This window comes from Paramisgurnus dabryanus, chromosome 22 (assembly GCF_030506205.2).
Source record: "Paramisgurnus dabryanus chromosome 22, PD_genome_1.1, whole genome shotgun sequence".
In the NCBI taxonomy this organism is placed as follows: domain Eukaryota; kingdom Metazoa; phylum Chordata; class Actinopteri; order Cypriniformes; family Cobitidae; genus Paramisgurnus; species Paramisgurnus dabryanus.
The window spans coordinates 29320040-29335455 of record NC_133358.1 but is presented as its reverse complement, the minus strand read 5'-3'; the positions used below and the strand labels follow the sequence as shown (position 1 = coordinate 29335455).

The 15416-nt window shown below is 35.9% G+C and overlaps 1 protein-coding gene across 1 annotated transcript; it reads left to right on the top strand.

Moving 5' to 3' along the window:
- Positions 1–1725: 1725 nt before the first annotated feature.
- On the top strand, positions 1726–6165 carry dcakd (dephospho-CoA kinase domain containing). The gene is made up of 5 exons (XM_065258732.2): positions 1726–1961; positions 2335–2447; positions 2645–2848; positions 2937–3024; positions 3696–6165. Exons 2-5 carry the CDS (start codon positions 2336–2338, stop codon positions 3979–3981), a joined length of 690 nt encoding a protein of 229 aa, XP_065114804.1. The 5' UTR covers positions 1726–1961; position 2335; the 3' UTR covers positions 3982–6165.
- The last annotated feature ends 9251 nt before the right edge of the window (positions 6166–15416 follow it).

Below are 15416 nucleotides of genomic sequence, written 5' to 3'. Positions count from 1 at the left end.
AACTGTATCTATAGTAAATAGTGACAAATATTAGAATTTATTTTTTAAATATAATAATAATTATATTATTGAAAATGTACCAAATTTACTTAAAGGAACAGTATGTAGGATTGTGGCCAAAACTGGTATTGCAATCACAAAACGTGTGGCTAAAACTGGTACTGCAATCACACAGCTGGTGGCCAATATACCAAACGACAACATAAACATCAGTTGAGGGCTGCAACTCCATTTTTTAAATGACAATATCCTGGCCGGACAGCTGTTGTGAGTGATATAAGTATTTGAAATGAATATGATTTCTTAATGTCTAGTGACAATTCAGGGCCATTTAATGATTCATTGATATAAATTTCTTACATACTGTTCCTTTAAGATTGTTTGAGTTAAAAGCTATTAATTATTTTCAGAGAATAATTCTTGTATGAAAGTTTTTTGTCTTGTTGGCTAAATGTTTTTTTTGTTTGTTTTAGGCATAAATAACAGAAACTTTATTTACTTTTTATACTTCTACATATACATAACAGAAATCTGCAACATTTGTTGCTATAAAAGTAACCACCATCAGACATACTTCTAAACCTGCTAATCAAGGTCTGAGTGTTTAAATGACAACAACAGGTGTATTATAGCTGGACTAAAACCAGAAGATCCAGTTCTTCAATTTAATGTATGCATACCATCACTTGAGTGTCCTAGTTGAATATCTGCATAACAAACAAAAAGCTTTAATTTAAAAACTCTTACATTCAATTCATTCATTTATTTATTTAATTACTCAAGTCTAAAGTACTAAAGTGGGATATGAACACTGTAAATTAGATATAAAAAATCAACTATATGTCAACAGTCCATGGTTGCACAGTACATGAGATGTTATGATGTCTGTGCCCATACAGCAAAAAAAAATATTTTTTGTAGAAAGTAAGGCTTAATTAAATACATTTTTAAAATGTGAAAATATATTTCGTTTTAACCTTTATAATTCAAAATGTATTTCAGGGGCAACAAATACATTTCAAATTTTTTATATAAAACTCAAATTTTCCTGGATGAAATATAAAAGTTTGTATTAAATGTATCAAGTATAAGTATAAAATGTATAAGTATGTATAAAATATAAAATTATATGTATATTTTTGCAGTTGAAAATACATTTAATTTTTGCCTTTTTAAACCTGTTATGTTTACAATTTAGTAACTTACAAAGTTTTTATTTCAATGCAATGTGAATATAAATGCTTTAAAATATATATTTATTTTTAAAATATATTTTAAAATATACATAAATATCCAAAAATATATATTGGTAAAAATACATTTTGTAAACATATTTCAAAATATATTTTGCACATAAACTGCAGATTTAAAATTCTATTTGAAAAAAAAATATATATATATATATATATATATATATTGCTGTATGGGTGTACATGCATATGCTTTTGATTTTCATGTAAAACAGAATAACATTGATTCATTGCTAAAAAGTTTAGCGTTTAACATTATTTCCAGACTTAAGGTCCATTAGCAGACGAAAATAAAAACACCAAACAGTAATTTAATATATATAAAAACAAGTTTAAAAATAAGTTATACGATTCTACATAGGAGAACAGCTTAAACCAGTAAATGCGGAAGTGACGCAAACCTCCTCTCCAAGCCGTGTGGCGGCGCTCATGCGCGGCGCTGATGTTGCTGATGTTGCTGACTGTACGGCGACGAAGAAGAGAACTATTCCATTGAAGCACACAGGTCAATGTTATGTACACAAAAATTTAGAGATTATTTTTTTTGTCTCACGAAAGCACTGCGCACTCTTTAGATATCATTGACTATTGAGTGTCATTGAAGTTATGTTGTGACGTTCTTCAAGATTCGTCTGTATTTTTGCGCTTGTTTATGCTGAACAGCTTTGACAATCACTGTTTACAGTACATGAAGTAGGTCATTGGTGTTAGGTAAGTACATTTTAGCACCCTAATATTTTTAACGGTGTGTTTAATTTCAATACAGTTCTTATATGGCTAAAAGAATGAAGGGATTAACCCAAGCTCAACTATATAAACTAGACAAGAGAAAATTATGGTTAATGTACAGCTATAAATAAGACAACTATCATAATATTGTTGTTTAACGTCTAAATGTTGTTTAATCTTCACAGTTGTGGTTTTATATGTTTTTCTTGCCTTTATATCATGTTTAATATCGTCTTGCTTGTCCAAATTCTCACTGCACTTTCAGTTGTGGCCGATAGAGGCCGCCAGTGATTAATATACAATGACAGTACTGCATGACAGACACAGTACAATAACAGATTTTTGTCTATTTCAGCATGTTTCTGGTGGGGTTAACTGGCGGTATCGCTTCCGGGAAGAGCACAGTGTCGTCTCAGCTGAGAGAACTGGGATGTCCGGTGATTGATGCGGATGTAGTTGCTCGCAAAGGTGTGAAGCATTGCACATTTGCATGCATATGTAAAATAACTGCCCTTTACATTTCAGTACCATCACATTGTGCACATGTTACCAATGAAGGTTTGAATACACTTAGACTAACTTAGACTAACTCTCATCTGGAAATGTATTATTTGACCTTGATTTAACAATTTAAGTGATGCTTAATGTCTGTCTCTGTCCGTCAGTGGTGGAGATTGAGAGCCCAGCGTACAGGCTCATCCTGCAGCATTTTGGACGGGAGGTTTTGTTAGAGAATGGAGAGATTGACAGACAGAAACTGGGGCAGATCATCTTCTCCAACCCTGAGAAACGAAGACTTCTCAATTCCATTACACATCCATTAATACATAAAGAAATGTTCAAACAGATTCTGCTGTACTTCATTAAAGGTACAGACACACACATGGGCATAGTGAACATTTATATGCCAAAAATACATAAATAAATGTCATCTAATTGTTTCTGTTGGTTTATCAGGCTACAGATATGTGATTTTGGATGTGCCTCTGCTTTTTGAAACACGACGTCTCACTCGTTTCTTAACCCACACTGTTGTAGTTTACTGGTAAGATATTAATTTTCTCTTTTTCAAGTATGTATAATGTTTGCAGAGCATGCTAGTGAGTTACGTTTGATTGCTTTAATTGTCATGTTTAACCTCTGTTTTATAAAACAAACTGTTCAAGCAAAAATCTGATTAGATGAGTCACATTCAAAGCTGCAGTAAAAAAAGCAATACACGGCCTGAGGCCATATGTGACCGTGATTTTATCAGAGTTCTGGGAGGTTTAGGCACCGGGCCAAACAGCCCCTTGTGGTTTATTGCCTCGAAGTCTACATGAAATTCATTTATATATTATAATGCAATGTATTTCTAAATGATATAAGATATTTAAGCCAAACAATGATTTGATTTTGGGTCCCATGTCTGTGCATGATATTAAGGGGTGGGCTTGGTGACATCATCTGAAAAAGAAAGTTGTTTTAAAGAAATGGATATTTAAAGGGTTAAATAAAAAAGCGCCTGCCAAAATGCATAAATGTAAATCAAAGTTTCACTCCAAACCTCTGTATAGTGTTAAGTCACTATTAATTGTATGTATAAAAGCACCATCGAAATTCTTTGAGAAATAAACACATACATGTTTGGAAAGACCCAAGCAAATGTTGTTTTAAGGTGTAAACCATAAGAGGGTGTCAAACCTCATCTTATTCTGCATTTCTGTAAATCCACAGTGATCCAGCAACACAGCTGTCCAGACTCATGCAGAGAGACGGTCTGAGCCACGAGGAAGCTGAACAGAGAATCGCTGCCCAGATGCCCCTCAATGAGAAGCGTGGACTGGCCAGCCACGTCATCGAAAACTCGAGCTCTCGTGAGGACACTCACAGACAAGTTCTCCGTTTGCACACCAAGCTGGAGGACTCCATGGAGTTTTTGGTCGTAAGGGCCGTCGCTTTAGCAGCTGTCGCTGGGCTCGGCGGTCTTTTCTTATATACAGTCAAACTGTTTGTCTCTTAGCAAACGCACAGAACTACTTTCACACCAAGATATCCACGGCGATACATCTGATCGTTATTTTATATTTTAACATTTTAAGTTTTTGTTCCATTTGAATTGTTTTGACTTGATAACCGTCTAAATCACTCTCACTCACAGAGCTGTATTTATAAAACACTTAAGGCTAACTTGGCGGACCCAGGCGTTTCACAAAGCACAGAAATTGCTGTGAATTATACCTCTGTGATGCAAGATGCGCTAACAATGCACTTACAGTATGTTAGCTTAAATACTGTATAAAATATAGGAACGTAATGATGTGAAGTTTTCTTACCTCTACACATGTTTGTTAGTTATTATGAGTTCGAACACACACACACACACACACACTAAAAGTACTGAATGTATCTGCTGCTGTTTATCAGATATATACTGGATGACTTATATAAGAATTAAACTGTCACATCTTGGCCTGTTTTTCTCTATGTTATGCTGAATGACTCATGCAGTAAATATAAGGCAAGGCACATGAGATAAGGCCATCTTGCACATGCTTGACATTAAAGTTGGTCAACATAACTCGTATCCAGAGACTCATTTAATTTAGGCAAGCAGTAAGAAAACCAGAGATTTCTCTATATTTGTATCAGTGAAGAAAGTGTAGCGGTCAACTTTCATGTGCATCTTGTGCAAAAAAATTAAAAATGAGGAAGTAGTGCCATGAACTAACACATGCATGTAAAAAATAAATCTTAAAGGGCGCTTATTATGCAAAATCCACTTTAATCCAAGGTGTTCGGACATTAATGTGTGTTGGCAGTGTGAACACAACAACGCCAAAGTCATTGCCACATGAAGCAGTGAGGCAACAAATCAGTTGCTTTGGGTTTTGGACGCAGCCATGTCGTTTTGATTTTCTTGTTAATGTGATGTCACACTGATAAAGCTCCGCCCACAGCCACTGACTTACAGTCTTGCATTATCATAGTTTAACCTATCATAGGTTGTCTGCCATATCTCAACAGTGTGAGATACTATTGCTTCAGACTGTATTTACAGGAATCAGATCTCTATTTTAACGAAAGCGCTCATTGTCTCTTTTGGTAAAGGGAGTGAGGAGCAGCAGCTAATTTGCATTTAAAGGTACAGACACGAAAACAGCACATTTTTGCTCCCATCCAAATAGAGGCATTTTGGACATGCTATAATAAATGATCTGTGAGGTACTTTGAGCTTAAACTTTACAGACACATTTTGGGACTTGTATGAATGGTCATAATAGGTGCCCTTAATACACATAAATTATATTTAATGCAAAAGTATGATTTGTCTATGCAAGTCCTAAAATCTTTTCAGTACTTTTTTGTCACAAAGGCTACATTTATATGGGTGTAGGGGTATGTAATTATTATTATTATTAGTAATATTATTATTCTAATAGATGGACACACGGACAGATGTGACAGTGAGTTCTTGCTTTATCTTTCTCACTCACTCCACACATCTTAAGGCTTGGCCTGTGGTTATGGTCTCTGTCTTTAATAAGCTTTTCTTATGCTAATACAGAGTGACGCGGGCCAGCGGCTCTGAGGAGTACAGTATAAGACCTCTGGATCTCTTTGTTTGTGTGTGAATTTGATTTTGTGTGTGTTTTTTATGGGAGTCACCCATGTATGTGACCCTGGACCACTAAACCAGTCACACAGCTATATAGCCAACAAAACATTTAATGGGTCAAAATTATACATTTTATGGCAAAAGTCATTAGGATATTAAGTAAAGATCATGTTCCAGGAAGATATTTGTACATTACATATCATAAATATATAAAAAATGTATCTATCATTAATAATATTTGTTGCTAAGGACTTTATTCTGAGAACTTTAAAGACGATTTCTTAATATTTAGATTTTTTTGTAGCCTCAGATTCCAGATTTGTTGCATCTCTGCAAAAATATTGTCAATATCATAACAAACCATGCATCAATAGAAAGCTTATTTATTCAGCTTTCAGATGATAAACAAATCTTAATTTTAAATTTTCAAATACCTTTATGATTGCTTTTGTGGTCCAGGGTCACATATATTCGATCAGTGTGTATTTTAATCCACGCTGGTCTAACACAAACACAATAAAATGGTCCTTATTGTTACTGTAATCTGTCTGGATGTAGTAATTGACCTGTTGTAATTTATTGTAATGTATGAAACACTAATACAATATTTCCTTTTTATTTAAATTATCATTAAAAATGCAAATAAATACATCAATAATTTGAAGATGAAGTGTCTTTTTTACCTTTCTCCTATCTAAGCTTATTCATACTTTCTATGTATTAGGCTAAATGATGTGAATTATTTAAACCAATAGTAGACAGGAGAGAGTTCAACCTGTTGAAACACTATTATTTTCCAGTAATATAATTTTCATATTTTTATTATAAAAAAATGACCCAGTTCCTAACAGATTTGCTCAGGCTCATCATAAAACTGCATGTTATTGACAGGTTTATGAATGATTTTTTATGGAATTGATGGCAATAGTTTAGCATTTAATTCCATAACTGGGCGTGTGTCCTGTAGATATCTCTCTCTCTCTCTCTCTCCTCTCTCTCGCCTGCAGCTCTCATCCACATCATAACACACTGTCACTGGTCGAGTCACCCAGCCCTATCACACTAACTCAGCTGGAAAACACCCTGCAAATGAGAAGTGACAGCTGCTTTGTGTGCGCTTGTAAGCGAGGTCGGATTTTGTGCGTGTGTGTGTGTGGGCACTTTTTAGATGGCGTCTATAAAGAGTGAAGTTGACTTCAAGAATGAGATGGAAATGGACAAAGTGCATGAAATGAGTACATAAACATTTCCATAATGTTTTAAAAACAATCATTTTACTTAATAACAAACAAAAAACAATGAGCTGAATAATGCTAAACAGATCAGTTATATTCATACTACATTTAAATCATGTATACAATAATATAAAGTGGGTAAAATAAGTAAATGTATTTCTAAAGGTGCTATTGACATTTCAACGGATGTGTATGCAATCCACACATTCAAAGATGTCCATAAATTAAGTTATGTTTAAAATGGCACAGGCAAAAGTATTGGACCCCCGAAGAAAAGGAAGTGTAAAAAGGCTTGGAAAGCCAAGACAGTCAGTAAGAAAAAAGCAGTCCTGCCCCTTGTCAGTGGAAATAATAACTGCTGTTTCAGTCCCAACTGATGGCCTATAAAATAATGTCTCATTACCAAGGTGTCACGCAAGAAATATCTTTTGATGGGTAAACCCTAACCCAAACACACAGCCGGGAAACTCTCAATTGGTTTTAGAGGAAAAAAATAAAGCTGTTAGAATGCCCAGCCGATCACCTGACTTGAATCCAATTGAAAATCTATTAAAAGAACTAAAGGTCAGAGTTCATAGAAGAGGCCCACAGAACCTTTAAGATAAATCACACGTGAGCAATGCATGCAACCCCATATGGCAAAAAAATCTTTGACCAAAAATAGGTTTTAAATATATGCTAAATACATTTTAAAATTTGAAGATATAGCCTGTTTAGTTTTACCCTTCATATATTAACATACTGTATATTTCAAAATGTATTTCTGGGGCAACAAATACATACAACCTATGCTGACCAAAATATTCAAGTTGGTATAAAATATAAAAATATAAGTATTTTTGTAGTTGAAAATATATTACATTTTAATCTTTTCAAACCTGTTATGTTTACAACATAGGTTATAACATACAAAGTTTTCTTTCAATTCGATGTAAATATAAATACTTTAAAATATATTTATTTTTACATTTTTAAACCAAAAATTGCCATTTGGCCATTTTTGTATATTCTGAAACATATTTAAAATTACATTTGAACATATATCTCCATACAAGAGGAATCGTGAATCTTTCATTACCAACAAAGTTTTTTTTTTTTTACAAAGTATTACATTTCAGTAAGCATGTTTAATACTTTTCCTTGTGTCATTGTACATGACTACTTATAACTTAATTTATAAACATCTACGGTTTGATTCTTTTGCATGTGTGGATTGCATGGGTTGTTATCAACATCTGGTGAAAATGTCCTGTCATAGCACCTTTAGAAATATGTTAACTAAGAAAAATGGAGACCTCAGACAGCCCAATTAAAAACACCACACTTGAATCGTCACGCTCGAAGTGTTCACTCAAAAAAATCAGTTTTAGTCAGAAAAAGCAGATGAATCATTTCTTCACAAACTGAAATTCAACCTGCTTTTCTTTCCTCTGTACAAAATCATGTGCAGTGTCTACTGTACCTAAGGCAGTGTATATACAGTGGGCCGAAATTTAATTTAGTAAATGTCTAAATTAATTTTCAACTTCTTCTATGGCATCTTGTAGCACCTTTATTTTTTAAAAGTGAGACTTCAAATTGTTTCTACATCCCTGAGGTCAATCCACTGATCTATATAAATGACTGGATTGCGCATAGAACGCTTGACATAACTGCGTGAGGTGAAGCCAGCGCAGAGTTCGAGCCGCCATCTTGGTATACCCAACCGGCAGAGAGCGTCATTGACTTCCATTCAAAATCATGATCAAAATTTACCCACTTTACAGCGTATCAGTTACACAAGGTTAATTTTTAGGATATGTGTACGTTAATTATTTGTTAATTCTGGTGTTATTTGCAATGTTTATGTTTTAATCGGGCAGGATAATGGATTTATAAAAAACCGTTAAGATGAGTGTGTCTGTTGCATTTGACACGGGTATAAATAAAGTTTTTTTTTACATTCAGCTACACTGTGACGGTCAGCGTTATTTCTCTTAATAAATTTAGGTAACTTGTAAGTTTAGATAACATAATTACAAAACTAGCAAATTATTGCATGCACATACAGTACAAAGCATGAATATTTATTTAGATTTCAGAATGAGCACGTTTATTGTCATTAATACTAAGTATGCTGCGGTATGTCTGCTGATCTGATACTGTAATAAAGATGAATATATAATAACTGATTAAAACGCAAAATGTACAATTTTCAGTAAATAACTATTTACATGCTTAGGACGTTTGTGTTGTAAAATTGTACAGGGTAACTTCACATATAAAATTGAAGTCGAGTAGTGATGTTTTTTCATTAAAATCTGAAAACGCCCATTGATTTAATAGAACGTTTGGGTATACCAACATGGCGGCGCGGTGGCTTCACAAGTATGACGTCATGCGCAATCCAATCATTTATATAGATCAGTGGGTCAATCACAACTTCACAGTACTGCTGTATCAAACATTTTCATTTGCACCTTGCAAGACTTGCGAACATCCGAACAGTTCACTGAAACATGGTTGAGATCTTTTTAGACATTCCTAGGAAGAAATTTTGAGTTTAAAATACATCTATTAGTCGTCCAAACATACAGCCCAGACATCTAGGAAATTTGGGCTGGTGAAAATTTAATGGGCGTCTAACCATAGCTCAAAAATAAATGAAACCAAACACGTTGTAATCACTGTTGACTTTGATTACATGATGAAATATCCTACATCTCACAAGTTATTTTGGCAAAAAAAAGAAAGTCACACCCATAAGAACAAAAAGATAAAAAGTTACCTTGTGTTGTTTTCGGCTTTGTTCGTCACCTGTTGCTCTGTATCCTCCTGATGTTACAAACAAGAAGCCAGTGGTGTAGTCTACGTGATACGCAGGTATACGCCGTATACCCACTAGAAATGGTCAAGGATTTCCGTATACCCACTAAAAATAGCGCGAGGATGCGTAACAGCATGGTTTTGTGACATATTTTTAAACTTTTAGTCATAATATAGATGTGAAGCACTGATCATTATGCTACACTTGCCACTTTAGCGGGTTGAAATACATATTAGGCTATATACTTCCTGCCGAACTGCGCGATCCGATCGGCGTATTAATTTCTATGAAATCAAATTACTATAGTGACGCGAAAGTGACCGGGGAGCAGACTGGTGTGACGCCACAGGGAAGTGACAGCAAAGCACCGCGAGAGCGACTCCAGTTATCACATGGAGAAATCTGCTTTGAATCGCTCTCGCGGTACTTTGACATCACCAAGAGGTCTGCTTAGCGCCAAATGAAGTCGAACCTGCAGTGTAGCTGCTCACGCGACACTGAGAAGTGAACGAGTGAAGCAGTGCTGCAACATAAAATCCATAGAGCTTACAACGCACATGTGAGGACAACATTTAAATCATCAGTCCAGTTTATTACTTTATCTGGAGGTAAGGCTCTAAATGCAATAAAATAAGCCCGTGATAATATCCTGATGGTTTTTAACTGCAATTCAGTTCCTCTGCATGTTTGCTTGTGCTTCACAGTGTTAAACTTTCCTTCTCTGTGTTCATTTATATATCTGCGTTCAAGATGTATATGATCTTAAACTTCTGTGAGGAAATTCATGTCTGCGTTGATGTTCAGTTTAGACTTGCAAATTTTAGGCTACAGGATGGTCTTGTAATAATTATTAAGTATAAGCCTATTTTCATTTTTAGACAATGCTTATATTATATGCAAAAAAATAAGCTTTAATATCAATGACTATGCAAATTATAGTTAATTCATGGTCATCTTAAATGTGTATTAATTAAAAACATATAGTTGTCAGATAATATCTATTGAAAGAGTGAATATTTTTTTCTCCTTTAATGCATGTGTTATCCACGGATTGAAGATTGTAAACAGTTTATTTAATTTTAATTAACAGTTAAGTAACTTTTGTTCCTGAGTTAGATGTTGATTAACACTAAACCAGTCTAAAAATCAGTCCCCAGCTGTTAACCCATTGGCTCTAAAGTCTTTTTTTCTTATAATAAACTGACATGTTGAGAACACATTCAGTTTATGTGTTTATGAGTACACTTTCAGAATGCTCTAAGTTACATGAATATCTTTACTCTATGCATCTGTGAGTGTGGTGGTGCTTATGAGGTGTCGTGCTAGGACGAGTGAGCATAAGGGTGAGAGGGAAAAATCACAGTATACTCACTACAAAAATCTAGACTACACCACTGCAAGAAGCTGAAGTTTATGTCCACGCATCCTGATCATTTCTGTTTTATCTAAACACTCAGGGTTTTTTGTGATGTAATACAGTTCTGCTCTCAAAAAAATGGGCAAGACAAACATTTGGCAGACTAGATTTATTTCACCTGTCCACAGGTGTTCACGTAGACTTAAAGGCTCAGCAGAAAAAAATTGGCCTGTTTAATTCAGTCAGATAATTATGGAAATGTAATACTCAATTTAAAGCATGTTAAATGAAAAAATGTACAGTAAAATGATTAAAAATTTGTATTAAGTCCACGTTGTATTAAAATGATAGTTTTGTTAGTGTTTAAGGGAATGACAAAGCTTTAAAGTAGGGTGTTGATAACATATTCAGACAACGTCAAGATCCTGACACTGTACGCTGTTTGTTAAAGCAGGTATCCGGCTGAAATCTCAAATCTGTCTGGTTGAGATAAGAAAACTGAACCCATCAAAGCCATCCAGAAATGCCATCACAATCTCATTACACACAGAAATTACCTTCATCTCTGCTTATCTAAAAAACAACACGTTTACACTCATTCGTACTAACTAATCCATGAAAATGAAATATTTTGTTGTCTCAAATACACAAGCTGCAAATGTATTTTCTGAAAGCTTGTCACGGTCTCTTGAAGCTACACACGACATGTTATTAATATATTTCATTGAAGTTATCACCACAGGAAGCTTGTTTTGGCAAATCTGTCCGTGTACGGATGTCCAGACAGCTTTGTGGATGAAGCACAGACAGTTACCTTTTCTCACCTGTCAGTCATCGGCTGTTTGTTTTTGTTCCTCGGTGTTTTGATGTATGGGACGGCGTGTCTGAAATGACATTGTGATTGTGATGAGTCTAATTGGAGGGTACACATTAACACCCCCAGAGGAGAGGAGAGGAGAGGAGCAGAGACTTATGGGTAAACTGACCTCTCCTTGATGTTTGGTTATTGGCTATTTAGCAGACGCTTCTTGTAATCCACAGTAACTTAGTACAGGGCGAGTCCTGGGGTTAAACGCCTTCCTTGGATCAACTTTCCGGGTCGTTGATTTGTCCTTAAAGGAGTTGAACTATTAGATGCGGTTATTCACAGCCTATTTTAGCAAAAACAAATCTTTACTTTTGAAAACGTGTACTTGATATGAATGAGTATTAGTAAAGTATACTTAAGGTCAATTTTGACTATGAACTGTACATAAACTGAAGCACCTGCTGTTAATGCTACAAAGATTTAAGCTTCATCTCATCTGCTTTGTGTGTGTTTGGTTTTTCCCACAGAGAGTCTTTGAGGTTGTTGAAAGCGATTAGACTTTGACATTATGAGTTAATGATATCATTTAACAGAGAGAGTTTCCCATTAATGAAAGAACAGATACCATGAACATTTTCCATGAGAGTCTCAGAAATGTAATTAAAAACGCCTGGAGGGGACGATGAACTTTTGATATCATCGGGAATGTCTGAGATTCTTCATTTTGTCTTCAGTTACTGACAATGAACCGTGGCGTCTCAGCAGTGGACCATGTCATTTAAACTTCACATGTTGTTTAAAGAACTACACCACTCCTCACCACATTTTTCTCTCTTTCCCTCTCGTTTTTCTCAGATATATAAATTTGAATCTGACTGTTTCCCTTTCCTGTTTTTTCTCTATTTATTTATATTTTCTCTGTCTCATTATAACACAAATCTTTATGGGTAGCTCAACTACTGTAGTACGGCATGGTGCTTATAATTAAAATATTTATAGCTTGAATGCACCATAGTAAATCGCTTTGGATCTGATAAATGTGTATATAAGTAAATGTGTGTATATGGTTAACACACTAAAAATGTTGGATTGTTTTATATTGGGTAATAACAACCCATCATACACTTCAAGAGTAAAAGTAAAAAAAATTGCTTCAATTGGTAACACTTGATAAAAAAAAAGTTTTATCAACTTAATTTTTCCACTTAAAGTAATCAAATTTTGGTTGAAAATAAATTACTTTACACTAAAAATGCTGGGTTATTTTTAACCCAGTGTTGGACAAACTTAGCCTTTGGTTTAAATTAACCCAGAAAATTTCTATATTTGCTCAAACAACCATTTTGGGTTGAAATAAGCAGCATATGTTAAATTAAAACCCAGTTTTGCCCCAGTGCTGGGTAAAAAAGCATTTTTTATATAAAATCGCCAGTAAATTACATTTAAAGTATGCAAGCTTTCGAAGCATTAGGTATGTTCCATATTTTGTCTTTTGTTAACTGTATACTTTTTATTGAGTTTAAGATTTAATTTTGAAAATTAATAGAAAACATTTAAAATATAAAGAAGAAAATGGTGTCATTGTAATTTTCAATATTTATTTATCCCTGTAGCCAAATAGTCATTGGCTATGATAACCAGGGACAAAGTTTCCCCGTTAAGTAAGACCAAATAATCCAAACTTACAATTACACATAATATTTTCATTACATTTACACGTTTGGCAGATACTTTTATCCAAAGTGGATTACAGTGGATTAAATGATATTCACTTTTTATTAGTATGTGTGTTCCCTGGTTCAAACCAATGACTATTTGCTTATGCAATACTTTACCACTAAGCCATACACGCGGCAATATATTTATACAATTATTATTAAAAACATGTTGACCCTAGACCTCAAAACCAGTCATAAGGGTTAAATTTGTAATTGAGATTTATACATCATCTGAATAAATAAGCCTTAAATTGATGTATGGTTTGTTGGGATAGGACAATATTTTGCCGATAGACTATTTTAAAATCTGGAATCTGAGGGTGTAAAAAACTAAATATTAAGAAAATCATCCAAATTAAAGATGCTGTGTGTAAATTTTAGCGGCATCTAGTGGTGAGGTGGCGAATTGCAACCAACAGCTCAGCCCACTACTCACCCCTCGCTTTTGAAACACATAGAAAAGCTACGGTAGCCGCCACCGGAAAAACGTGTCATCGTTGGAGAAAACTTTGTCCATTAAGGGCTTCTGTAGTAACATGGCGGCACAAAATGGCGACTCCCACGTAAGGGGACTCTTGGTGTATGTCACAAGGTGACGATCTTTTAAGGGCGGAACCAAAGTTTAGGGAAGTTTGGTTCCGCCCGGAAGGTTTCCCACCGGGCCGCATTCGAAGACGGACTGTCTCACTTCCTGGTTTCCAGGGCAACATAATCGGGGCTTATGAGCCACAGGTGTAAAGAGTTAAGCGAGTGAAGTGTGATTGGAGGCTGTGTGAGAGGGAGATGAATAAATAGCTCTGCAAGAACACAAAGCAAAGGAGTTCAGACACGAGGGGGGATTCACACGAGCGGCGAGTGACACGGGGAAGCTCCTTTGCCAAAGGCAGATAAAGACACGCACCTTTTGAAGAGCCCGAAGCTCTGTTGATCCGGCGATCGCTGAAGCGGGCGGAAAGAGGACAGAGTCACAGAGGGTGAAAGGAAGGCAAGTCGTGGATCTTTTAAAAAGGAGCACCCCGAAATCGCTGATGTTATCCACTGATGTGTTGATCGATGGAAATGAGGACATCGAAGACCTTAAAGGTGAAGTACTAGCCGGACACTGACATTGTTTGAGAGAAACGGAAGGAGAGGAAAACTTACCACTGTGAGTATATATCTGTGGGAAAAGTGGTGTTTGTGGCTGGAAAGCGCCCTGTCTAGCTGCCTGAGTTACTGTTGGCATGAAGACAACCTAGGACGAAGAAAGATAGAGATCGTGAGTAACCAAAACCCTTGAAGTGAATGTTGATATACATATTGGATTGATTCATTGTTTGAGTGTTCTTAAGAGAGAGATCGAGTGGCCCTACCCCTGGACCAGCGTGGTGGGTGAGCCGAAGGCTTCCGTGGGAAAGCAGCTACAGCAACGATAGCAAACAAACGCTAGGCCATTTACCATCTCCCTAATTCTCACCCAGAGCGACGTGGAAGAGGACGGGTGTCTATTGTGTGCACTGAGCGTGGTGGGGTGAGTCTTTGGACATTTTCACTTGAAGTGGTGCTGTGTAATGCCGTGTATTGCAGTGTGAGTGCTGTGTCCTGTTTGACGTAATCCCGTTTTCAGTCACTCGTCCCGGGGCGATGAAGAGGAAAGAACGGCGCTAGGAAAAACCTGTATAATATGCTGTAGTGTGTTTTCAGTCTCACAGAAATACAGAGTGGCGGCGAAGAACTGTGCGAGTGGCAGTGTGTGTGTGAGTACTGCACCTATTATTGTGACCTTACTTGTGTTCTTTCATCATCACAGAGTAGAGGCAGGAGAGATCCGCTGGCCCGAGGTCTCGACGAAAGCGCGCCCCGGTCCAGTTTCGATTGACCAACGGGTCTCGAGGAAAGCGCAGCGCTCGACCCGGTGTGGTTTTCTCGCCCCTCT

Bases quoted from the DNA above. Each gene is read 5' to 3' on its own strand.
- dcakd (XM_065258732.2), top strand. From the start codon at position 2,336: ATGTTTCTGGTGGGGTTAACTGGCGGTATCGCTTCCGGGAAGAGCACA. The intron at 2,448-2,644 runs GTGTGAAGCATT...TCTGTCCGTCAG, and splicing joins GGATGTAGTTGCTCGCAAAG to TGGTGGAGATTGAGAGCCCA. The intron at 3,025-3,695 runs GTAAGATATTAA...GTAAATCCACAG, and splicing joins CACACTGTTGTAGTTTACTG to TGATCCAGCAACACAGCTGT.